Here is a 26,981-nt window from a genome sequence, read left to right as displayed (position 1 = left end):
TTTCTCGTGTGTGTGTGTGTGTGTGTGTGTGTGTGTGTGTGTGTGTGTGTGTGTGTGTGTTAAATCCTGAGAGGAGAAGGGATTGCAATGTGATCATCCCCCCAGGAGTTCATTTCTCACTGTCTCTCTGGCAAGTGCATGTACCCTATACAAAAATCAATCTCTCAAAAAAGGAAGGGGCCAGCAGATAACTGTGGAGGTTAAGGTGGTTGGATCCTACATGGCTGACTTTGCAGTTTGAGTCCTGGATCCAGCTGCTTGAGTGTCATGCTGGGCACATGTGAGAGCCTGCTCAAAGCCCTGAGAGGATAATGGAGGAGGAGAGATTGTGGTGTGGTCAACCCCCTGAGGGGTGATTTTTTTTTACTTTCCTTCTCTCCCTCTCTCTCAGGGAAGCAGGTACTTCCTGTGGCAAACTAAAAGAATGGAAAAAAAAGATCAGCAGGTGATGATGAAGTCAAGGCACTGCATCACCTGTGGTTGACTTCATGGCTTGAGTCTCAGAGCTGCTTGAAAATCACTCTGGGTGCATGTGCCTGTGTGCCTAAAATTCCGAGAAAAGAGTGGAGGGAAACTGTGGCGTGGCTGTTTTCCCCAGGGTGTGTGTGTGTGTGATTTCTCACTTTCCCTCTCTCTTTCTGTCTTTCTCTGGTGAGCACATGTTCCTTATAGCAAAAATAACTTAAAAAAAAGAAACAAAGTAAATGAGATGGACCAGAGGTGGTGTGGAGGAGTCCAGGACCTTGTGGATTGATAATTATGCCAAGCACATGTGCGTTAGTGCCCAAAATCCTGAGAGGAGACCAGAAGAAAAGAGATAGTGTCATGACTATCCTCTCTTGGGTATGATTTCTCACTTTCCTTTTCTCTCTCTCTGTGATAAGTGCACACAGTTTATACCAAATCTAAAAAAGGAGAAAAAGGAAAGAAAATGAGAAGCAAGTGAAATTGATTTCAATATTTGATCCAAGATATCTAAAATGTAATTTTTTTATTTTTTATTTTTTATTTTTTTAAATGAGAGAGCAGAGGAAAAGGTGGCAGAGAGATATTTTTTGACCAGGTCTTACCACATCCAGAGATCCTGCTCAGGGGTAGCAGGATCATAGCAGTTAAGGTGCTGGACTCTCACATGGTCAACCACGCTGGGTGCATGTGCATGCATGCCCAAAATCCTGAGGGGAAGAGAAGGGATTGTGTTGTGGTCATACCCCCGGGGGGTGATTTCTCACTTTCTCTGTGTGTCTCCAGTGAGTGCACATGTCCTATAGCAAAAATCTCTTTATTTTAAGAATTATTTTTATTTAACTTTAATTTGACCAGAGGGACAGAGAGGAGAGAGAGTGAGAAAGCAAGCTGCCAAGTCCAGGACTCGAACCGCGATCAGTCATGTGGGAATCCATCATCCTTAACCACCACGCCACCTGCTGGCCCCTTAACGTTATTTACTTATTTTAATGTGACCAGAGAGGAACAGGGGGAAAAATATATATCTATAGATACAGATATAGATATATATATATAGAGAGAGAAAGAAATTGAGAAAGTAAGCCACCAGGTCCGGGACTCTTAACTACAGTCAGCCATGTGGGAGTTCAGTGCCCCAACCACCACGCCATCTACCAACCCTGCAAAAATCTTTCTTAAAAAAAAAAAAAAAAAAAAAATAAAAAGGAGGTTCTGCTGTCTCACTCTCCTAGCTGTCTAGGACTACAGGTGCATGCCACTTGGCCTGGCCTCTTTAGATCTGACCAGGTACCAAATGCAGGCCTCCCAAATGGCCTGAATCGTCACACAGTGGCACCCTTCTACCTGCACCACGAGCTGGACCTGAAACGCAATTTTGCCACTTGTTCCCAACCATATTTCAAGTGCTCTAGCCATATACAGCAGCCCTATCTTAATTAGTGGCTGCCATATTGGACTATTGGACAACACTGCTCTAGAAGGTATCCAACAGGAGTGGGTGGCTGAGATAGGGTGGGAGGCAAGCCAGTTGAAGAAAGGTGGTCAAGGAATCGAGGTTAACGTATTGGACATATTGTAATTTGGGATTACAGTGGGTAGTGTTACAGAGAGTGGCAATGGACAGCTAGGATAAACAACAATGTTGAGATTGTAGTGGAGTTTTTGATAGAGCACAAGCTTTTTAGATCTAAGTTTGGGGAATTGGAGTGGAAGATTGTGATTTAGGGAAGTCAGTTACGGAGATGAGAGTGTAGGAGAGAAGGGATGAATCTGAAGTCTTGGGCTTCCTGCAGACTTACATAAAAAGGGGTTATCTCCAAGATTTTTCAAGATAAAAAAGCAGTTATCTGTATTTTGCTCTTGATTTTATATTTAATTAGTTTATTTTTTCTAGAGGGTGTGTATGCTCTGTAGTGAGACAGGGAGAGGAGAAATCACTCCCTGGTGGAGATGGCCACACCGTAATCTCTTTTTATTTCTCTCTCTTTTTTTTAAATAAGTATTTATTTAATTCCATTTGTTATTGTTATATTTTTTTTGAAGAAGTTTTTGCTATAGGGTGCATGCACTTGCCAGGCAGAGACAGAGAGACAGAAAGCTAGAAATCACCCCCTAGGGGGGATGGCCACACCACAATCCCTTTTCCTCCATTCTCCTCTTGGGATCTTGGGCACGCACGCACACGTGCCCAGCGTGAGTTTTAAGCCACTGGGTCCGGGACGCGAACCGCTGTCGACTACATGGGAATCCAGCGACATAGCCATTACGCTAACTGCTGGTCCCTGTAGTTATTATTTAAAAAAAAAATTTTTTTTTGAGAGGTTTTTGCTATAGGGCGTGTGCGCTTGCCAGACAGACAGAGACAGAGAGACAGAAAGTGAGAAATCACCTCCCAGGGGGCATGGCCACGCCACAATCCCTTCTCCTCCATTCTTTTTTTCTTTTCTTTTATTTTTTTGGAGAGGTTTTTGCTATAGGGCGCATGCGCTCGCCAGACAGACAGAGACAGACATAGAGACAGAAAGGGAGAAATCACCCCCAGGGGGGATGGTCACACCGCAATCCCTTCTCCTCCATTCTCCTCTCGGGATCTTGGGCACACATGCACACGCGTCTGGCGTGAGTTTTAAGCCACCGGGTCCAGGACGCGAAGTGCGGTCGACTACGTGGGAGTCCAGCGACATAGCCATTACGCTAACTGCTGGTCCCATTATTTTTTAAAAATTTGACCATAGAGAAAAAGGGAAAGGGAGAAAGCAAGCTGCCAGGTCCAGGACATGAACCATGGTCGGCCATGTGGGAATCCAGTGCCTTTTACCACCATGCTACCTGCCGGCCCGTTTCTTAATGTTGTTGAGGTTTGGGGCACTCATGTAGTCCTCACATTAAAAAAAAGTAAATGAGAGGGTCAGTAGGTGGCATGGTGGTATGTTTTTCAAGCTTCTGGGTCCATGACTCAAACAACATGGTCGGCTCTGTGGGATCTGGCTGCCTTAACTACCAGGCCACAGAGCCGGCCCTTATTGATTGGTCGACTGATTGCTAGAAAGTGCTTGCATTTACAGAGAAAGAAAGAGGGAAATGAGAACTCTCGTGGGGAATGATCATTTCACAATCCCTCCATTTCTCTCTCTCTTCGGGATTTTGGGTATACATGGGCATGTGCCTGGCATGTTTTCTAAGCAGTTGGGCCTGGGATCTGAGCTGTGATGTTAGCCATATGGGATACAGTTGCCTTAACTACTATGTTAAGGAGCAAGCACTATTTTTTTTTTAATGTTATATATATTTAACCATAATTTAAAACATTTTTGGGGCCAGTGGGTGGCATGGTGGTTGAGGCATTGGACTGTCTCATGGCCAACCATTGTTCAGGTCCCGGACCTTGCAGCTTGAGACTCATGCCAGGTGTTTGTGTGCGCGTGCGCACCCAGGGTCCTTGGAGGAGAATAGAGAAGCAGGGATTGCAGTGTGGCCTTCCCCCCTGGGGAGGGTTATTTCTCACTTTCTCTCTTCATCTCTCTGGGGAGCACATATGCCCTATATTAAAAATCTCTCAAAAAGAAAAAGAAGAACAAATTAGTAATCATATGCTAAAAGCTCTCTTTTCCCCATCCAGGGAAAAGTTGTTTACTTCATCCAGGTCTGGGGTAGGTTTTTGCATTACCCTTCCTTAGGAAGATTGTTTACTTTACTCTTTGTTTTATTTAGTTAATATTTTAAGCTGTGTAAAAGAATGGTTTTGGTGGGGTTTGCTGTAAATTGGTCAGTGTCATCCTAACTTAAAATATTCTGTTTGATTTTTATTTTCTCTAGGTAGCAGAGGCTCAACGGGCAGAGTTTAGCCCTGCCCAGTTCTCTGGTCCTAAGAAGATCAACTTGAACCACTTGTTGAATTTTACTTTTGAACCCCGTGGCCAGGCGGGTCACTTTGAAAGCAGTGGACATGGCAGCTGGGGAAAAAGGAACAAGTGGGGGCATAAGCCTTTTAACAAGGAACTCTTTTTACAGGCCAAGTGAGTATTGCTGCTCTTTGCAGGAAAATGGACTTGAGCCTCTGGGTAGCTGTGGTGCTGTGAGGATGCTTATTTGAAACTACTGTGGGATATAACCAGAGAATTGATCTGGCTCCTTGTTCCCTTTTCCACTTCCCTTTCTTTCACTCACTTGGAAAGAAGTATCTTGATACTTAAGAGAATATAAGGCTTAAATGAATGTTTTCAGTATCATGTTGAAGAAGAAAAAGTGTGTGGAATTTAACCCAGATTTGAACCTTGCTTTGGGCTTTGACATTGGGTAATTTACTAAATCTCTGCAATTTCAGCATTTTGTCTATAAGGAAGAGCAAATTTTTTTCTTTTAAAAATATTTATTTGTGGGACCAGCAGTTAGCGTAATGGCTATGTAACTGGACTCCCATGTAGTCGACTGCGGTTCGAATCCTGGACCCGGAAACTCATGCCAGGCGCGTGTGCGTGCATGCCTAAGATCCCAAGAGGAGCATGGAGGAGAAGGGATTGCGGTGTGGCCATCCCCCCCGGGGGGTGATTTCTTGCTTTCTGTCTTTCTGGAGCACACACGTGCCCTATAGCAAAAAACCTCTAAAAAAATATATATATATATTTGTTGTGATTTTTCAAACTACTGAATCTAGGACTTGGACTGCAGTTAGCCATATAGGAATCCAGCACCTTAACCACCACACTAGCCATAGGCCTTGAAGAGCAAGTTTCTTCAGAGATAATTGAGGGGCAGCAGGTGGTGTGGTGGTTAAGGACCGGACTTCCATATGGCTAACTATGGTTTGAGTCCTGGACTGGTGGCTTGCTTTTCTCCCTCCCTCCCCGCCCTCTCGTGCATGCACGCGCGTGTGCCCTGTAACAAAAAATGATGATGCTAAGTAAAATTTTTTAAAAATGGGACCAGCAGATGTAATAATAGTTGCATCGCTGGACTCCCACATAGTCTGGTGGTTTAAAACTCATGCTGGGCACATGTGCGTATATGCCCAACATCCCAAGAGGAGAATGGAGAAGGACTGTGGTGTGGCCATTCTACCTGGAAAGTGATTTCTCACTTTCTTGCTCTCTGGCAAGTGCACACACCCTATAGCAAAAATCTCTCTTTAAAAAAAAAAAAAGGATTAATTGACAAGTTGAAGTGCGTGGCATAAATTTGATTAAATACTGATTCCCTTTTGTTTTTCTTTGTGGGGCATTAGTCATAATATAACATGTGACTGAATCTAGAGTGAAATTATCATTTCATACTTTATATAAACGTCTCAAATGATTGTGTGAGAACAGTCTTTTCCACTGTCTTGAAGACCAGCCCCATAAGCGGTGAGGAGGGAAATCTGGCTTACTGTTTGTTGGAGCTAGTCTGGGATAATTTCAGATCAAGGAAGGCATACAGGGAACTTGACTAGGCTTGAAGCAGAAGAAACAGTTCATAGAGTTAGACTTCTACCCTCTGATTCTGGATTCTTTTCAGAGCCAAGGTTCAGAGCTGAGACTGAAGTTCAGTACAGTGCTTCATGGACCATGGTTGTTGATGGCCGGCCCACATCTGATCTCTAAGAGAAGAGATGATGAGTTTCTGCTGAAGGCTTCTTGGTAGAGTCTAACAGCCTGCCTTTTGCTGTCTTGTAGCTGCCAGTTTGTGGTGTCTGAAGATCAAGACTACACAGCTCATTTTGCCGATCCTGATACTTTAGTTAACTGGGACTTTGTGGAACAAGTGGTGAGTAGTTCAGCCACGTCTACAGACTATTAGAACTAAAGAAAGGGACTGGTGACACAGCAGCTGTGCGCCGTGTACACTGCCAGTTCCCTTGCTGCCTTGGCCTTATGTTGACACTTCCCACAGGCCAGTTCTTGCTTATTCCGAGTCTGCATTGTAATTCTGATTGGCATTGACTGACCTACAGGGGTGGGATATAGGAGCCTTTGGTCTGGGGGATGTCAGTGGTTTGTCTACAACCACCTCTCTCAGGGAGTAATAATCAGGACTCTGAGAGAGACACTGGTTACTCTCCTGACCCGCAGTGTGCTCATTACATGGACATTGCTTCCTTGGCAGCCATTCGTAGTGAGCAGTTTCAGATTGGCCTCACCTTGTGGTAGGTGAATGAGGTACATGCTGCATTTTGTGTTAAAGGAGCCTCTAGGCATCCTTTATTTATTTATTTTAAAGATTTATTAATTTCTTTCATTCCATTTGTTGTTACTATTATTTTTTAATTTGACCAGAGAGAGCAAGAGAAAATGGAAGAGAGAAGGCAAGTCACCAGGTCTGGAACTTGAACCATGGTTGGCTAAGGGAATCCAGTGCCTCCAACCACCATGTCATCTGCTGGCCCAGCGAGGCATCCTTTCACTGACCCTGATAGGGTATCTAATGTAGAATTCCTTTAAAAATGACAGCCCTTTTTTTTGGGGGGGGAGGGGCGAACAGAGGCTTTTGGCTCTAAACCTTATGTTTTCAGTGCTATGAAAATTCATGACATCATCTGAGAAGGACACAGAAGGCTTATAAACTTAAGTTCTAGTGTGCCTTACATTGTTATACATAAAGCAAAGTCTAGTTAACTTCTCTATAGAAAATCAGTGATAGTTTTAGACCCTTTTTATGCCTTTATGAGTGTGTACATACCAATATTTTTTAGAATTATTTAATTTTTTTCTTTTCTTTTTTTTTTAGGAGAGATTTTTTCTACAGGGTGTGTGTACTTGCCAGACAGAGAAACAGAAAGCGAGAAATCACCCCCTGGGGGAATGGCCATGCCACAATCCCTTCTCCGTTCTCCTCTCGGGATCTTGGGCACACATGCACATACACGTGGCGTCAGTTTAAGCCACCGGGTCTGGGACACAAACCACAGTCGACTACATGGGAGTCCAGCGACATAGCCATTACGCTAATTGCTGGTCCCGAATTATTTAATTCTTTAATTTTGAGGGGCCAGCAGATGGTGTGGTGGTTAAGGGCACTGGAATCCCACATGGCCAACTGTGGTTTGAGTCCCGAACTGGTGGCTTTCTTTCTCACTTTCTTTCTCTCTCTCTCTCTCTCTCTCTCTGGTCAAATTAAAATAAATAAATAAATAAATAATAAAGTAATTCTTTAGAAAAAAAGGAATTATTTAATTTTGGGGGCCAGGAGGTGGCGTGGTGGTTAAAGCTCTGGACACTCCCACATGTCTGACCACAGTTTGCGTCCTGGACCTGGTGGCTTGCTTTCTCACTTTCCCTCCCCCTCTATCTCTCTTTTTCTTTGTGTCTGTCTCTGGTCAAGTTAAAATAAATTAATGAATAAATAAAAAAATAAAAAAGGAGCTAGCAGTTGGTGTAATGGCTATTTCACTGGACTCCCATGTAGTCGACCATAGTTCCAAGTCCTGAACCTGGTGACTTAAACTCACACTGGGCTTATGTGCGTGGGTGCCCAAGATCCCGAGAGGAGAATGGAGGAGAAGGGATTGCGGCGTGGCCATCCCCCCCTCCCCCCCCCGGAGTGATTTCTCGCTTTCTGTCTCTCTCTGTCTTTCTGGCAAGCGCTCATGCCCTATAGCAAAAACTTCTCAAAAAATTTTAAAAAGAAAATTATTTTATTTATGATGATGGTCATTTTAAAATTTGCTATAGGACATCTGTGCTTACCAGAGAAAGAGAGAAAACAAGCCATCAAGTCCAGGAGTCAAACTGCGATAGTCCAGTCATAGTCCAGTGCCTCAACCACCTGCTGGCTCCATATTAAGTCTTCATTTTTTAAAAATGGGACTGGGGGTACTAGCAGATGGTGTAATGGTTACATTGCTGGGCTCTGACGTAGTCGACTGTGGTTCAAATTCTGAACCTGACAGCTTAAAACTCACACTGGGTGTGTGTATGTGCATGCCCTAAATCCCGAGAGACTGGAGGAGAAGGAATTGCGATATGACCATCCCCTTGGGGAGTGATTTCTCGCTTTCTGTATTTCAGTCTCTCTGGCAAGTGCACGTGCCCTATAAGCAAAAATCTCTCTATAAATGAATAAATGAATAGATCAATGGATGGAACTGAGGCTGGATAGTTATAAAATATGACACTTTGTAACCCACAGGAGAAGGTTGTTAGTCAAGTCTAGAGACCTCTCTGTGTATGCTAGGCAAACACGTGCTCATGATCTGGTTGAAGGTAGGGTGGATTGTGGTGTCAGGACCTTGTTGATGCTGCTGTAACTATCTCTGTCTCTCTCATGGAATAAATAAATAAACTTCAGAAATAGGATCATATGGTGATTTCTGTCATCTTTTCCTTTTAATGTGGAACCTTCCAAAGTAAGTTATCTGTTATATATTGATTTTATTACATTTTAAACCATTATTGTGGTTTCCTTAGTGATTTGGTTAAAATGTTATCACATGTACACTTAGATTATTAAATAATTTTTTGCAGATGTGTTGAGTTGAGATGTATGGGAATGGGGCCAGGTGAGGAGAGGCTGTAACTTTTTTCTTTTTTGAGAGGTTTGTGCTATGGGGCATGTGCGCTCGCCAGAGACAAAGAGATAGAAAGTGAGAACTCATCCTCTGGGGGGATGGCCACACTGCAATCCCTTCTCCATTCTCTTGAAATCTTGGGCACGCACACACACGCACCCGGCATGAGTTTTAAGTCACCAGGTCTGGGACTCGAACTGCAGTCAACTACATGGGAATCCAGTGATGTAGCCATTACGCCAACTGCTGGTCCTGAGGCAGTAATTTTGACTGCCTCTCATCAATTCTGAAAGCAGTGAAACTTGTGGCATTTTGTTTCAGCGCATTTGTAGCCATGAAGTGCCATCTTGCCCAATATGCCTCTACCCACCTACTGCAGCCAAGATAACCCGTTGTGGACACATCTTCTGCTGGGCATGTATCCTGCACTATCTTTCACTGAGTGAGAAGACCTGGAGTAAATGTCCCATCTGTTACAGTTCTGTGCATAAGAAGGATCTCAAGAGGTGAGACTTAGACATTTACTAGGTTAGACTCCAGTCCACTAACTACTTACTCCTCTACATCTAAATGTCCATATTACAGTGTTGTTGCCACCGAATCACGTCAGTATGTTGTTGGTGATACCATTACGATGCAGCTGATGAAGAGGGAGAAAGGGGTGTTGGTGGCTTTGCCCAAATCCAAATGGATGAATGTAGACCATCCCATTCATCTCGGAGGTGAGTTCCATTAATTTTGGGTACACTCTTTTAGGCTATTGAATAAATCTTTGTAGTGTTGGATATTTAGCTACTGTGTAAGCCAACGCTAGTCTGTTCAAAGTAGTAGTAGGATTCTAGCAGGTTAGGGTAAAGTTTGCAGAAGAGGGAAACCCTTGGTTTCAAGTTTGGTTGAGATGTGTGTGTGTATCTAAATTTTTCACTACTCAAGGCTTTATTGAATAGTATCTGATACTTTGCCCCCAATGTTGGTGATTCCAACAATCAGCCCATCTTGGCTCTTATTATTAAAGAACTCCATAGTCTAATAGAAGAGAGAGTTAGGTGAATAAGCTGTTAGACTGTAGAGTGTGATATATGCATACAGTGGGGGAGAGTGAGAGCTTATCTTTCCTATGTTCCATGTAGAAGTGAGCATTTCATTAAAGTGGCATTTTAGTATCTGGGAAAAATAAATGGTATCAACAACTGGTCCTATAGCACAGAGAGTAGCAGATAGTATAGTGGTTACATTGGTGGACTTCTACATAGCTGACCATGGTTCAAGTCCCAGACCCACTGTCTTGAAAATCACGCTGGGTGCATATGTGTGCATTCATGAAATCCCAAGAGGAGAATAGAGAAGGGAGTGTGGTGTGGCTACCCCCCCCCCCAGAGGGTGATTTCTCGCTTTCTGTCTCTCTGATGAGCACATGTGCCCTATACCAAAAGTTTCTCTAAAAAAATTGTATTGGAACAGTTGGCTTTTATTATTATTTTTTTTTTAAAAAAGAATGATTTCCTTTCACTTTATTTATTTTAATTTAACCAGAGAGGGACAGAGTGAGAGAGAGAGAGAAAGTAAGAGAGCAAGCCACCAGGTTTGGGACTTGAACCATGGTCGGCCATGTGGGATTAAAGGTTTGAGTCCTGGACCCAGTGGCTTAAAATTCATGCCAGGCGTATGTTCATGAGTGCCCAAAATCCCAAGAGGAGAATGGAGGAGAAGGGATTGCAAGATGGTCATCCCCCAGTGCCCTTAACCTCCATGCCACCTACTGGCCCCCATTATTTTTTTCTTTTTAAAGAAATTATTTAATTTGCTATAGGGCATATGCACTCACCAGAGAGAGAGAGAGTTAAAAGTGAGAGAGCAAGCCACCAGGTCCAAGACTTGAACCATGGTTGGTGGGAGTTGAGCACCATAACCACCAAACCACCTGCTGGCCCCCAGTTGATTATTAATATTTTTTTTTAATTTTTAAATTTAACTATTTTTAAATTTATTTACTTATTTATTTTTCATTTGACCAGAGAGGGACAGAGTGAAAAAGAGGGAATGTGAGAAAACAAGCTACCATGTCTGTCTGGGACTCAAACCGTGGTCAGCCACTTGGGAGTCCCAGCGCCCTCAAAAACCACGGCACCTGCCGGCCCTCCCCCTAGTTGATTATTCTTATTTTAAAAAATCACATGCCATCCATATAATCTAATAGAGAACAAAGTGTAAAATAATCTAAAACTTAGACCAGCTAGTGGTGTGGTAGTTAAGGCAACTAGATCCCACATGGCTGACTACATAGTTTGAGTCCCATACCCAGCAGCTTGATAAACTCACCAGGTGCTTGTGTGTGCATGCCTGAAATCCTGAATGGAGAATAGAGTAGAAGGGATTATGGCATGGCCATCTTCTACTGTAGTCCTTTCTCACTTTTTTTTCTTTTTCTCTCTGTCTGTCTCCAGTGAGCTCATGTGCCCTATGATAAATTAAAATCCAAGGCTTTTAAAAGAAAATCAGTATATCTTTGTAGATCCTAAATTTTTGGTGGATTTTTGAATCAGGCTGAAACCATAGATGCTGTAAAGAAAAATAAATAAATTTTATTTTAAAGAATGAAAGTTATGGGACCAGCAGGTGGCATAATGGACTCCCACATAGTTGACTGGAGTTCAAGTCCCAGACCTGGAGGCTTAAAATTCAGGCTGGGCACATGTGCGTGCATGCCCAGAATTCTAAGAGAAGACTGGAGGAGAAGGGATTGTGGCATGGCCATCCATCTCCCCTGGGGGATGATTTCTCGCTTTCTGTCTGTGTCTCTGTCTCTCCTGTGAGTGAACGTACCCTATAGTAAAAATCTCTCTTTAACAACAACAACAAAAAAGAATGAAAGTTACATCTCATAAGACTCCTTAAAGTTGATCCATGATAAACTAGAGATTTCCACATTTAAAATTTAAGACTAACATTCACAACATATACGTATTATATAAATTAGAAGAACAACTTAGTAGAAGAGTAGGCTGAAGCATGTAACAGAGTATTTCCCAGTAGAAGTCAGAATAACCTTCAGATAGCTAGAGAGGTATATTAGCTCATCAGGAAAGTCATGATGTACTTTTCTTGTCTTTTTTTTTTTTTTTTAAAGAATGATTTATTTAATTTTATTCATTCATTTATTTTAATTTGACCAAAGAGAGACACAGGGAGAGAGAGGGAAAGTGAGAAAGCAAGCCACCGGGTCTGGGATTTGAATGATGCTTGGCCATGTGGGAGTGTCCAGTACCTTAACTACCACGACACCTGCTGGCCCCATGACATATTTTTCTATGCAAAAGCACCTCATTACTTTCCCAACAACCCAGTAATTTGACTAAGAGTTAACAAATCAGAATGCCCATCAGAGATTGACATTCCTTCCCCCAAAAGACATTGATAACACTGGGTTTTGGCAGGAGTTGAGAAATGGATACTCTTGTTCTTGGTGTGAATGTACATAGATAACAGCCTTTAGGAAGGCAGTTTGGTAATATTTAAAATGTGCATAACCTTTAATCCAGCATTTTTCTTTTTCTGTTCTTGCTTTTTCTTTTACTTATTCATTTATTGAGAGAGATTTTTGGTATAGGGCACATATACTTGCCAGAGAGACAGGGAGACAGAAAGCAAGAAATCACCCTCCCATGGGGGGATGGCCATCTTGCAATCCCTTCTCCTCCATTCTCCTCTTGGGATTTTGGGCACTCATGAACATACGCCTGGCATGAACTTTAAGCTACTGGGTCCAGGACTCAAACCATGCTTGACTATGTGGAAGTACAGCAATGTAACCATTACACCATCTACTGCTCCTGAGAGATTTTTGCTTTAGAGTGCATGTGCTTGACAGAGAGAGAAAGTGAAAAATCACCCCTTGGAGGGATGGCCATGCTGCAATCCTTTCTCCTCCATTCTTTCCCTGGGATCTTGGCCGTGCAAGCACTCTGAGCTTTTTTTAAAAAAAATTTATTTAACTTTATTTTTCTATTTTAATTTATCCAGTGAGGGACAGAGAGAGAGATAAAAAGAGGGGGGGGGAGAGAGAGAGAGAGAGAGAAAGAAAAAGTGAGAAAGCAAGCCACCAGGTTCAAGACTCGAACTGCAATCAGCCATGTGGGAATCCAGCACCCTTAACCACCATGCCACCTGCTTCATTGTAACCACTTTCACCTCTCCGCCATGCACAAGTTGTAAGCTGCCAGATCTGGGACTCAAACTGTGGTCTACTACATAGGAGTCCAGTGAGATAACCATTATGCCATCTGCTGGTTCCTGACATCTGCCTTCCCCCCCCCAGAACAGATACTTCCACATGTCACTAATTTCTCCCTTCTTAGAAAATACTTCTTTTGTCTTCAAAATTTTCTTTAATGAACTTACCATCTTCTAATTAATCATTTCTTTATTGGACTTAACGGTTGGTTTTAACGTTTTTGGTATTACATACAATGCTATAATTGATAAACATTGTACGATTACAATTTTAACTGTGTCTCTGGTTTTCTTAGATTTCTTGTATTACAGGGTCAGAGTAATAAAATTTTATTTTTTCTTTCTGCCATAGGGCACATGCGCTTGCTGGCGAGAAACAGAGAAAAAGAAAGGAAAATGAGAAATAACTGCCCAGAGGGGATGGCAATGCTGCAATCCATTCTCCTCTTTTAGCTTCTTGAGATTTTAGGCATGTGTGCGCACATGCCCTGTGTGACTTTCAAGCCACTGGGCCTGGGGCTTGAACTGCAATCTGCCATGCAGAACTCCAGTGCCTTTACCACCATGCCACTTGCTGCCCCTATAAATCTTAAGGTCATTGTTAAATTATTTTCTAGAAATGTATGCTCAGTTACCCTACTCTGCTGCCCTGGAAGAAGATGGTTCCTATTTAGTGACATCATGAACTTTGCATGTTTCATTTTGTGATCTTGCTGGCTTTCTTGTAGATGAACAGCACAGCCAGTACTCCAAGTTGCTGCTGGCCTCCAAGCAGCAGGTGCTGCACCGGGTAATTCTGGAAGAGAAAGTGGCATTAGAGCAGCAATTGGCAGAGGAGAAGCACACCCCCGAGTCCTGCTTTATTGAGGCAGCTATCCAGGAGCTCAAGGTGAGAGGACGGATTGGAAACTTAAAGCCAAGGACCCCTACTCTGTTTCTGGAGTGTGTGCATAGACAGTGGGGATAAGGTACTTCAACCCCTCATTTAAGATTATAAACAAGGAATATCCTCAAACCAATTTTTTCCAGGCTTAGTTTGGTGAGGAAAGACTGAACTATATAGGTTTTTTTAAAATTTTCTTTTAAATGATAGCACACAGAGAGAGGAAGTAGAGAAAGTACCCTGGCAGTGTCTCATGGTGCTCTTCCAGCTTCTCAGGATTTGGGGCACCTGAGTACATGCCTAGTGTGTTTTCATGCAAACCCAGTGATCTAAACCTGTAGTAGGCATGTGGTTTCCAGCCTTGTAGGGCATTGTATTACTGCTGTGCCACAGTTACTGGGCCCTGTAGGCTTTTAAAGCTTTTTCTAGAATAGAAAGGAACAAGTCACATGATTTTATACCTGTCAGTGGAGTTTCTTGGGTTAGCTATTGGGTTGTTGGAAACGTCATGACACAGTTTTGCATAGAAAAACAGAAAAATATGATTTACCTGACAATCTGATTTTTTTTTTTTAAGAATTATTTATTCAATTTTATTTATTCATTCATTTTATTTTAATTTGACCAAAGAGAGACAGAGACACACAGAGAGAGAGAGAGAGAGCGCGTGCAAGCACGTGAGTGAGCAAGCAGAGGGAAAGTGGGAAAGCAAGTCACCAGATACGGGACTTGAACCGTGGTCGGCCATGTGGGGTATCCAGCGCCTTAACCATCACACCACCTGATGGTACCCATCTTTTTTGTTTTTTAAGAATTATTTTATTTGGGAACCAGCAGTTAGCGTAATGGCTATGTCGCTGGACTCCCACGTAGTCGACTGTGGTTCGTGTCCCGGACCCAGTGGCTTAAAACTCACGCTGGACGCGTGTGTGTGCGTGCCCAAGATCCCAAGAGGAGAATGGAGAAGGGATTGCGGCGTGACCATCCCCCCTGGGGGGTGATTTCTCGCTTTCTGTCTCTATGTCTCTCTCTGCCTGCCTGGTGAGCGCACACGGTCTATAGTGAAAACCTCTCAAAAAAAAAAAAAGAATTATTTTATTTGACTTTATTCATTTATTTAAATTTGACTAGAGAAACAGAGAGAGAGAGAATGAGAAAGCACGCCACTAGGTCTGGGACTCGAACTGCAGTCACGTGGGAGTCCAGCGCCCTTGACTACCACACCATTTTCCAACCCCTCTAATGTATTCTTAAGTGAGATAGGGGTTTTTTTTTGGGGGGGGGGTAAATACTTAGTTTAGTTTTTGCAAGTGTTTTATTTGAGAGTCATTGCGGAGAAAGTATTATGGCATGCCCAATAGGTCTTAGCAACTAATGTCTATTAAACAATAAAAGTTACCCAAGTACAGAGTTCCCTAGGTTCTGGATCCTTCACACAGGGATTTTTTTTTTATTTTTTTTAAGGTTTTAGTTTTATAGGGTGTATGCAGTCACCAGAGAGAGGGAAAGTAAGAAATCACTCCTTTCATCCCCCAGAGTGATGACCATGCTGTAATCCCTTCTAATTTATTCCCATCTTGGAATTTTGGACACACCCAGCATGATTTTTAAGCCACCGGGTCCAGGACACAAGCCTTCATTGGTCGTGTGGGGTCTACCGCCTTAATCTCCATGCCACCTGCTGACCACACAATAGGAATTCTTCTTCCCTTTTTTTTTTTTTTGAGAGATTTTTGCTTCAGGGTGTGTGTGTACTCACTGGAGAGACAAAGGTGAGAAATCAATCCCACAGTGGGGATGGCCACACTGCAGTCTCTTCTCCTCCATTCTCTTCTTGGGATTTTGGACGCACACACACACACACACACACACACACACACACACACACGCCCAATGTGTTTCAAGCCACTAGATCTGGGACTTGAACTGCAGTTGACCATATGGGATTCTAGCACCTTAACCACTATATTACCTGCTGGCCCCAACAGGCTTTCTTAAACTTTAAGCATCATGCTACTAGTTGGCTCCACCCAGAGAGATGGATTCTTAGATCTGGGCTTTGTAGGTTCAATAATTTGTATTATAACAAGGTCCAGGGTGATTCTGATGCTGTACATCCCCAGAATATATTTTGAGAACTAGATGAGAATAATAAACCTCTCACTAGCAGATGACAGGCATAGCACCTCATTTAACCTTCATGTCCTGGTATAGCAGAGACAACTCTTTGGTCTTTCATGGGTGAGGAAATGGAATCAAAGGTTAGGTAATTTGCTTAAGGTCACTAAACAAGGCATTAATTTGGTATTTGAATTGCTATCTCTCTGACTCCCCAAGTCCTCTTGGGGCAAATTTCTGTGTATTTCTGTTTTTCTTTGTACATTGCAGCAGTGTTGGTTCAAATAAGTAGAAGAAAAGCTATGTGGAACTAGAGCTGTGCAGGTTGAGGTAGGGTCAGCCAAATCCCTATCTCCTACTCTGGGCCTCTCTCTGTGTGGTTGTAAAAACTGAGGCTAGTTTTATGTTCTTGGATTTCTGTTCAGGAAGTTTTTGTGTAGTCTTGTCAGGGTCAGAGATGCTAAGCAGAATAGCATTCTTTGTGGGTACCAGGTGCTTTGGTTCCTGTTCCCTTAAAAGACTGAAGATTTTAAGTACCTTTCCCTTTGGATCTTGATGATTTTCAACTTTTGCTCCTGTTGTGAGAGGCTGTGCTAAGCCTTTGTTCTTCAAACTTGGTGTGCCTGGAAACTTAGCCTTTCTTTGGTTTTCTTTCTGGTGGCCTTAGGCTCGGGAAGAGGCTCTGTCCGGGTTGGCTGAAAGCAGAGGGGAAGTGACTGGTGTCGTGGCTGCTCTGGAACAACTGGTGCTGATGGCTCCCTTGGCGAAGGAGTCGGGTTTTCAACCCAGGAAGGTTAGTGCGTGTCTATCACAGATTAAACAGCTGCCATTGCTCAGATGCTGCTGTTGAGCTGGTGGCACCATTGTGAGATCTGAACTTTCTTGGAAGAAAAGAGAACTATGAGCATTTTCTTTGTGCGTACTACCAATTCTTTTCCCAGCAATGTTAAATCAATGGATGTGACAGCTTATAGAAGCAACCAGGGTGCTTAATTTGTGCCTTTGCCACTTTACTTCCTTCTTGAAAGCAGGGCATATACTTTCTGTTGATATAGTTTGTTCCAATAGGGCGTGCTAGAGTACCTGTCTGCTTTTGATGAAGAAACCACAGAAGTGTGTTCTCTGGACTCTTCTCGTCCTCTCGCTCTCCCTCTGGTAGAGGAAGAAGAAGTCTTTGAACCAGAGCTTGAGGGTTTGTCAGAAGCCTGCGAAGACTTGGAATTAGCAGATGACAATCTTGGAGAGGGGACCTCTTGTGTGGAGTCCAGCCAGCAAGAACCCACCATCAAGCCAGGCCTCACGCCCCTGAGCAGCTCTCCTTGTTACTACTTTTACCAAGGTGAGAGTTTCTGAGGAGGGCTGGGTTCCCACAGAGGTTCTCTAAGCAGAGAGGGGTAATTTCCAGTAGATCTCGGGGTCTTGTGTGGCTTGTGCCTTTTGGCATGGCTGGGGAGAGCCAGGGCTGACTATGAGGGAGAGACCCATCCTTAAGTCTGGCCAAGACGATTGTGTGACGGAGCCACTTATCTTCAGCGGAGGATGGGCAGCACATGTTCCTGCACCCTGTGAATGTCCGCTGCCTCGTGCGGGAATATGGCAGCCTGGAGCAGAGCCCTGAGAAGATCTCAGCAACTGTGGTAGAGATCGCTGGCTACTCCATGTCCGAGGTAAGGTCTTCCCTGTAGAAGAATAGTGTCAGGAACTGACATTAACCTAATTTCTCAGGTGGGCCTAGCCAGCCTAAGTTCACAAACCTTCGAAACCTTTTATTTATTTATTTATTTAATAACGTTTTTGCTATAGTGCATGTACACTCACCAGAGAGAGAGAGAGAGAGACTTCTTCATTCTCCTTGGGATATTAGATACATGTGCATGTGCACTTTTTTTTTTTTTTTGGCACTTAATTTTTTAAGCTACAGGGCTTAAAAAGCAGTTGTGCAGTTGGCTATATGGGATTCAGCACCTTAATCACCATACCACCTCTGAGCCCCAAGTTTTTGTTTTGTTTTGTTTTTGTAAAGATTTATTTATTTAATTTTTAGAGATTTTTTTCTATAGGGTGTGCATGCTTACTAGAGAGACCGAGGCAGAAAGTGAGAAATCACCCCTTAGAGGGGATGGCAACCCTACAGTCTCTTTTCCATTCTCCTTGGGATTTGGGGCACTGATGTAAACACGCTGGGCGTGAGTTTTAAGCTGCCAGGTCTGGGACTCAAACTACAGTTGGCCACATGGGAGTCTAGCAATGTAACCATTATGCCATCTGCTGGTCCCAAGAATTTTTTATTATTATTTTAATTTGCTGTAGGGCACATAGGCTCAACAGAGAGAGAGAGAGAGAGAAAAAGAAAGAAAACCATCAGGTGCAGGACTTGAACTGCGGTCAGTTCTATGAGAGTCCAGTGCCTTCACCACACCACCCACTGGCTCACCTTTTTTTTTTGTTTGTTTTTAAAGAATTGTCAATTTTATTTATTCATTCATTTGTTGTCATTTGACGAGAAAGAGAGAGAGCGTGAGAAACTGAGAAACCAAGGGGCCAGAAGTTAGCGTAATGGCTGTCGCTGGACTCCCATGTAGTCGACCACGGTTTGAGTCCCGGACCCAGTGGCTTAAACTCATGTCGAGTGCGTGTGCGTGCACGTGTGTGCCCAAGATCCTGAGAGGAGAATGGAGGAGAAAGGATTGCAGTGTGGCCATCCACCCTGGCGGGTGATTTCTTGCTTTCTGTCTCTCTGTCTTTCTGGCGAGTGCACACACCCTATAGTAAAAACCTCTCAAAAAAAAAAAAAGGGAGAACTTTAACTCCTATCATATCCTTGTAATTTATACGTACCTTTTATGCTGTATTTGTTCTCTTTTGTAAGTTCTACAAAACTGCTGGTCCCCACTTTTTGTATTTCTAAGTCCATGATTTTGTCAGTTTTATAAGTTAGCACGTCCCTCACTGCCAGAGTTTTTAGTAAGTCAGTTACCACTGCTCCCTGCTTCTCAGATTCATTATCGTTTGAGGATATAGATATCTCTTCCTTTCATTCAAGATCAAGTTTTTTCTTTCTAAATTTTTTTAAAGAATTATTTTATTTAACTTTATTAATTATTATTATTATTTTCCAGTTTGTTCAGACAGGACGAGAGAGAAAAAGAGAGAGTGAAAAAGCTAGCCACTAGGCCCAGGATTTGAACTGTGGTTTGCTATGTAGGACCCTAGTGCCTTTAACCACCACACCACCTGCTGGTCCCTTAAGACTGAGTTTCTTGGGAACCAGCAATTGGCGTAATGGCTATGTCGCTGGACTCCCACGTAGTCGACCGCGGTTCGTGTCCTGGACCCGGTGGCTTAAAACTCACGCCGGGTGCGTGTGTGTGCATGCCCAAGATCCTGAGAGGAGACTGGAGGAGAAAGGATTGTGGCGTGACCATCCCCCCTTGGGGATGATTTCTCGCTTTCTGTCTCTATGTCCCTCTCTGTCTGTCTGGCAAGCGCACGCGCCCTATAGTGAAAAACCTCTCAAAAAAAAAAAAAAAAAGATTGAGTTTCTTTTTGTTTCTCTTTTTCCTATTTGGCAACAGTGTCCCACAAAACTGTGCCACCTGCTGGCTTCCCAACAAATACTATTTTTATTTTCCCTGTTTTCCCTGTTCAAAAGGGAGAGGACCGTGGAAAATCAGAAACAGCTGATCAGCTTTAGGTTATTTGTTACCAGGTTGAATTCATTCATTGATGGCACACACCAAAAAACGTCCTGGCTGCTTCTGCCTTCCTATAGGTTACTTGCCAGTTCCATCTGGCTTTTCCAAATGGTGATAGCCTGAGCACTGCTCTTTGAGCCCCAGTGCTGTCTGTGAGTGTATGTATGCTGTTGTATATCTGTGTGGGCACACGGTGCTCTCAGAGGTAGGCCTGGTCTTAGTTCAGTATTGATCCTTTTTCCAATGTAGGATGTTCGACAGCGTCATAGATATCTCTCTCACTTACCACTCACCTGTGAGTTCAGCATATGTGAACTGGCCCTGCAGCCTCCTGTGGTCTCTAAGGAAACCCTGGAGATGTTCTCAGGTGAGAATGCCCGCTCTGCTCCTCTCGATAGGGGTTTTATGGATTCTTGTGGCTAGAAGTTTCTTCAGTGTATGAGTAAACTTGAGCTGTTCGTGGGGCTTAGTGCCTCCTGAACACTGTCTCTGTTCACCTAGTCAGCTGGGCCCGTGGGTGTGGGCTTGGGTACTAGTCACAGGGAGGAGTTCAGGCCAGATTGTCCCGAGTCTGCCTCCTCACAACCTGACTGCCCTGCAGATGACATTGAGAAGAGGAAGCGGCAGCGCCAGAAGAAGGCTCGGGAGGAGCGCCGCCGAGAGCGCAGGATTGAGATGGAAGAGAACAAGAAGCAGGGCAAGTGTAAGTTCAGGAACTGTCATCTTCGGTCCTGCTGTTTGTCATTGTTAGGAGGCTCTGTGCCAGGCCCAGGAGCCCCAGACTTGGGCTCATGTCTCAGCTCTGCCACTTGTGTTTTGTTTTTTCTCCCTAGCACTTAAATGAGAATCATTAAACTACTCCCTTTGTAGGCTTGTTTGTGAATTTAATGAGCTAATGTGGGTTAAAGTGCATGCCACGTAGTGAGGATTAAGATGAAATTCAACCATAACGGAGTGGAAGAGAATTAGATCTCTGCTGAAGAGAGCTGGAGGCAGTTGTTCCCTGTGCTCTCTGTCACTGCCCTCTCCTCGACAGTTCTACACAGTGTCTGGCAGGACTGTTCTAAAGATCAGACAGCTTGACAAATTGGAAAATGTACACAGGATTAAGAGTTCTTTTGTACCAAGAAGCACAGAGTTTTTTGATCTGGTTCTTCAGCGTAAGCTTCCTTGAATTCAGGGGATTGGTACGAAGTGAGAGCCTGGTTATCCTTTGGAAAACAAGGAGTTAGAATCTTTAGTTAGGTCGGACCTGTTTTGATTTCATATGGTATGGAAATTATAAATTTTGCTTCTCAAACTGAAGTATTTACCTGGGGTACCAACACAGTGCAGCTGTTTGGCACATGTCCTAAAGTTTCACAAAACAAATGTTTCAGGGATAGGGTTTTGTTTGTTTGTTTTAATTTTTTTAAAAACTTGTTGCGGGGCATATGTGATTGCTAGAGAAAGAGAAAGTAAGAAACCACTTAGAGCTGGGGACCAGTGGATGGCATAATGGCTGTGTTGCTGGACTCTCCAACACAGTGCAGCTGTTTGGCACATGTCCTAAAGTTTCACAAAACAGATGTTTCAGGGATATGGTTTTGTTTGTTTTAATTTTTTTAAAAACTTGTTGCGGGGCATATGTGATTGCTAGAGAAAGAGAAAGTAAGAAACCACTTAGAGCTGGGGACCAGTGGATGGCATAATGGCTGTGTTGCTGGACTCTCATGTAGTCAACTGCAGTTCAAGTCCCAGACCCGGTGGCTTAAACTCACGCTGGACGCATGTGCATGTGTGCCCAAAATCCCAAGAGGAGAATGGAGAAGGGACTGTGGCGTGGGTCTACCCCCCCGGGCGGGTGATCTCTCACTTTCTGTCTTGTCTTTCTGGTGAGCACACATGCCCTATAGCAAAAACCTCTCAAAAAAAAAAAAAGAAAGAAAGAAAGAAAGAAAGAAACCACCCAGAGGGTGATGGCCATGCCACAATCCCTTCTTCTCCATTTTCCATTTTAATGTGCATGAACATGTGCCTGGTGTGGTTTTCTATTCTTTTTTTTTTTTTCTTTTTTTAAAAATAATTGTTTTTTTAATTTTATTATTTTATTTGTTACCTCAGAGAAAGAGACAGAGAGAAAGGGAAAGTGAGAAAGCAAGCCACCAGGTCTGGGCTTGAACCATAGTCAGCCATGTGGGTGGGAGTCCAGCGCCTTAACCACCCTGCCATCTGTTTGCCCTACCTGGTGTGTTTTTCAAGCTGCTGGGTCTGGGATTTTTGGCCATGTGACATCCAGCTACCTTAACCATGATGCCACCAGCTGGCCCTGTTTTAACTAACTTTTTCTTTTTCAAACTTTATTTACTTCTTACAAGAAAGAGATAGGCACCTTTGACCTGTGTTCCTCCCGCTAGTTGTGCAGCCAGCCAGGATTACGGCCATTTCCTGCATGTTGAGGTAGACCTGTGTGAGAACCAAGAGCCTTCAGCATCGTGCAGCAGTGCTCTTGCTGCCTGTGCTTCTGTGGTTGGGCTGTTTTTCACTTTCTGGAAATATCCAGATTGGTAGAAAACAATGTAATTAACCCCCATCTTTATCATCCAGGTTCAGTTATGAATTTTTACAATTTATTTAATTTTATTTATTATTATTTAATTTGACCACAGAGAGAGAAAGCAAGCCACCAGCTCTGGAACTCAAACTGTGATTGGCCATGTGGGAGTCCAGCGCCCCAACCACCATGCCACCTGCTGACCCTTCAGTTATTAATTTTAAGAGCAAGACTTTTACATGAAAACAAGACATGTTATAGAATGACAGTAATTCTTTTTTTTTTTAATCACCACCCAGGGGGGATGGCCATGCTGCAATCCCTTCTCTTCCATTCTCCTCTCGCATGTACGTACACACGCCCGGCATGAGTCTAAGCCACCGAGTCCAGAACTCGAACCATGGTCAGCTACATGGGAGTCCAGTGACATAGCCATTACACTAACTGCTGGTCCCTAGAATGACAGTAATTCTAAAATGAGTTTTAAAACTCTGTGTCCTCTGGACCCTTGGGTTGGGGTTGCATATTGGCCGTCCTCAACTGGTGAAAAAGATTTGAAGAATGGACCTACCATTATTGTCTTTTCTTTGCAGACCCAGAAGTCCACATTCCTCTCGAGAATCTACAGCAGTTTCCTGCCTTCAATTCCTATACCTGTTCTTCTGATTCTGCTTTGGGTCCCACCAGCACTGAGGGCCATGGGGCCCTCTCCCTTTCTCCTCTTAGCAGAAGTCCAGGTTCCCATCCAGGTAAATAGAGTTGGACTTAGTAAATTCAGCCATCACCTAGGCCTTAAGCATGGTCCTGGTGTTTGAATTCATAACCCTGACCTGTTCAGCATAGCATGATCTTCATGGAAATAACATCACCTTGAGTAAAATACATTAAATTCTTGCAAATTTCTTTTTATTGTTGCCAGAGGGCAGTTGCACTGGCCCAAGAGAGAGGGAGAGAGGGAGGGAGGGAGGAAGGGAGACAGGGAAAGATTCCCCCAATTCTTTCTCTTCCATTTTTCCGTCTTGTTGAGATTTTGGGACATACACTTTTCTTAGCTGCTGGGGCTGGATTCAAACTGGTCAGCCAACTGGGAGCCAGCTTCCTTAAACACTAGGCTATGAAGCTGGCCCAGATTATCATTTGTTTCGCTTTTACTACAACTGTACTGATTACTTATACTCTACCAGCTTCGAAATATTGCAAGGCAACTCATGAGGCAGAATAGTTAAACTTTGATTCTTCCAGGTGACTCAGCCATTTACTCAAGCATTTTATACATGTCTGTTTTTTGTTGTTGTTGTTGTTTGTTTGTTTGTTGTTTGTTTTTTGAGAGTTTTTGCTATAGGGAGTGTGCGCTCGCCAGGCAGACAGAGAGATAGAAAGTGAGAAATCACCCCCCAGGGGGGATGGCCATGCCTCAGTCCCTTCTCCCCTCTCCTCTTGGGATCTTGGGCACGCACACACTCACCCGGCATGAGTTTAAGCCACCGGGTCCGGGACTCGAACCACGGTCGACTACATGGGAGTCCAGTGACATAACCATTATGCTAACTGCTGGTCCCTACATGTCTGTTTATTTTAACATTGTTTATAACAGAAAAAAAAAGCATGATAGTGAAATGGTTCAGTCATACCATTTGTACTGTAAAATGCTTTACACCTATAGCTCCCATTAGTAACTAATGGGAAGACTGAAACTTTGTAGAATGGGAATAAAAATATTATCATTTGTGGGTTAAGAACACTACCATGGGGGCCAGCAGATGACATGGAGATTAAGGCAGCTGGGTCCCACATGGCTAACTGAGTGGTTTGAGGCCCAGACCTGGCAGCTTGAGAATCACACCAAGTGTGTGTGTGTGTGTGCTTAAAATCCCAAGAGTTGGTAATGGAGAAAGAATTGTGATGTGGCTATTCCCAGTGGGGGGAGTGATTTCTCACTTTCCCTCTCTCTCTGACTGGTGAATGCATGTGCCCTATTGCAGACTTTAAAAAAAAAAAAAAACCGCCACCACAGAACAAAGCATTTTATTGTAGGTTTATATATGTGAATGTAAAGGAAAATATTGGGAAAAATATATTTCAGTTGGTAATAGTGTTAGTCTAGTGAGTAAGATTTAGATTAAGAGCTTGTGCAAAGAGGTAGACATTTTTATTATTGTTATTAATTTATTTTGCTAGTGGGCACATGCACTCATTAGAGAGAGAGGGAGAGAGACACGAGGGTGAGGAGAAAGCATCCCCTATGGGGAATGGTCATTCTGCAGTCCTTTCTCCTCTGCCTTTCCCTCCTTTTGGGATCTTGGGCATATATGCACAGGTGCCTGGCTTGTGCCTCAGTCTGCCAAGTCTAGGGCTTGAACTGCTTGGTTGGCCCAACCTATTTTTTTATTTTAAATAATATTTTTAATGTTATTAGAGAACTCATAGAGAACTATCTTTTCTGATCTCCATCTATTAGGGAAGTAGTTTTTGTTATTTTGATTTGCGAGAGGATGTGTATGGTCACCAGAGGGAAAGGGAGCAAGCACCCTCAATAGGGCGTTGTCATTGCCACACTTGCTTGTCCTTTGTTTCTCTGTCTTATCAGGATTGGGGCTCAAATGCACCATGTGCCTAGCATATTTTTTGGTTTTGTTTTAAATTTGCGATAAGGAGTGTGCACTTGTTGAAGAGAGACAGAAGAGGGAAGAGAAAGGGAGAGTGAGAAATCACCCTTGAGGGGGATGACCACAATCCCTTGTCATCTAGGGATTTGGGGCACATGTGTAAATGCACTTGATATGTTTTTCAAGCTACTGGGCCTGGGATTCAACCTGTACAATCAGCCATATGGGATCTTGCTACCTTACCCTCTATACTACCTGCTAGCCTGGCATTTTAAATAGTATGTCCAAGATCAGAATATTTAATACTTTTTTTTTTTTTTTTTTTAAGAGATTTTTGCTATAGGGCCTGTGTGCTTGCTGGAATAACAAGGAGAAAATGAGAAGTCCCCCTCTAGGGGGATGGCCATGCTGCAGTCCCTTCTCTTTCATTCTCCCCTCAGGATCTTGGGCACACACGCATATGTGCCTGTGCGAGTTTTGTGCTGCCGGGTCTGGGAATCCACAGTCGGCCACGTGGGAGTCCAATGACATCTGTAGGTCCCAGAACTCTTTGTGACCCTGGTGATTGTCTCTCACTTTCAGATCAGGAACCTGAGGCTATAGTAGGGACTTAGTTTGTGGCAGGGCCTAGAACTTAAACCTGTTTTTACTGTTTTTTTTTTTTTTTTAAGAGAGAAATTTTTGCTGTAGGGTGCATGTGCTTGACAGAGAAATAGAAAACGAGATTATCCTGAGGTGATGGCCATTTTGCAATCCCTTCTCCATTCTCCTCTTGGGATTTTGGACACATATACCCCTAGGATGAGTTTTAAGCCACCCGGGTCTGGGACTCGAACCATGTGAATCTAGTGATGTAATCATTACACTATCTGCTGGCCCTTTGACCCTAGTTTTTAAGGAATACATGACTTTGATGCTATTCCAGTTAACTGAGAAAGGGGCTGCTATATGAAGAAGTGTGGCAGGTCGTTGGAAATATCTGTAGTACGAGGATTGTGTTTTCACTAACTTTTCTGAAAGTATGAACTTTTAACGTGTTTAGGAAAGAACAGTTAGATGAGCCTACGAGTAAAACTACCAGGTAGCACTGGATGACTATGGGGAGTCCTGCTAGTGAGAGAGAGAGAGCAGGCCTTTGCCGTCCAGCAGTGATCAGGGCAGTGGATAGACTGTTCAACTCTAGATCTGAAGAGATAGAGTGTTACCTAGAGAGTATCAGGGAAAAGTTCGCATCTTTGTGTTGGATATTTTTAAGGTGTGTATCTTGAGGTTCTGAATACTCCTAGGTTATATATATATACTGACTAGAAAATAAAGGTTGACCTGATGAAGTTTAGCTTTTTCTTGAGGCTTTTTTTTTTTTTTTTTCTCGAGAGAGGTTTTTGCTATAGGGCGCGTGCGTGCACGAGAAAGACACGAGACAGAGAGATAGAAAGTGCGAAATCACCCCCCGGGGAGATGACCATGCTGCAATCCCTTCTCCTCCATTCTCTTGGGATCTTGGGCATGCACGCACACATGCCCAGCGTGAGTTTAAGCCACCAGGTCAGGGACTTGAACCGCTTTCGGCTACATGGGAGTTCAGCGACATAGCCATTACACTAACTGCTGGTCCCTCTTGAGGTTTTTTTATCCATATAATACTGGTCTGTGCCAGAATACCTGGGCCCGGGGAGCTGCCTTTGTGGGAAGTGTAGCATTTCATAAGAGAAGGGTTTTTGCACTGTGGGAATAGCCAACCATAACTCTAGTGTTATTGTAAATATGAAGACTTTTTTCTGCCTGCACTGATCACTCATGTGAGTGATGTTCTTGGCTTGTGAGAACATGGCAAAGATGAAGCTTGGATCAAAGTTCGTTTTGGGGGGAAGGGGGTTGGTTATTCAGATCTCATTCTGGATTCATCTCTCTTGTTAAGATTCTAGCTCTTTGGAACTTGACTCATGTAATCAGGTCTCTGGTTCCT

General features: G+C 43.4%; 1 protein-coding gene across 1 annotated transcript in view; it reads left to right on the top strand.

The window, feature by feature from the left end:
• The window catches only part of LOC102495863 (RING finger protein 10), a 59,280-nt gene that overhangs the window by 22,841 nt on the left and 9,458 nt on the right, over window positions 1-26,981 (top strand). The window contains exons 4-15 of the mRNA XM_014588957.1: window positions 4,285-4,484; window positions 6,120-6,210; window positions 9,272-9,456; window positions 9,536-9,672; window positions 13,909-14,069; window positions 16,849-16,974; window positions 17,250-17,520; window positions 17,715-17,848; window positions 20,126-20,243; window positions 20,478-20,579; window positions 23,003-23,158; window positions 24,392-24,395. Of these exons, the coding sequence (XP_014444443.1) occupies window positions 4,285-4,484; window positions 6,120-6,210; window positions 9,272-9,456; window positions 9,536-9,672; window positions 13,909-14,069; window positions 16,849-16,974; window positions 17,250-17,520; window positions 17,715-17,848; window positions 20,126-20,243; window positions 20,478-20,579; window positions 23,003-23,158; window positions 24,392-24,395 (1,685 nt within the window). The remainder of the gene's footprint in view (window positions 1-4,284; window positions 4,485-6,119; window positions 6,211-9,271; window positions 9,457-9,535; window positions 9,673-13,908; window positions 14,070-16,848; window positions 16,975-17,249; window positions 17,521-17,714; window positions 17,849-20,125; window positions 20,244-20,477; window positions 20,580-23,002; window positions 23,159-24,391; window positions 24,396-26,981) is intronic.

Source organism: Tupaia chinensis, unplaced genomic scaffold (genome assembly GCF_000334495.1).
Source record: "Tupaia chinensis unplaced genomic scaffold, TupChi_1.0 Scaffold000320_1, whole genome shotgun sequence".
In the NCBI taxonomy this organism is placed as follows: Eukaryota; Metazoa; Chordata; class Mammalia; order Scandentia; family Tupaiidae; genus Tupaia; species Tupaia belangeri.
Note: the sequence above shows the minus strand (reverse complement) of the source record. Positions and strands in the feature narration are given on the sequence as shown.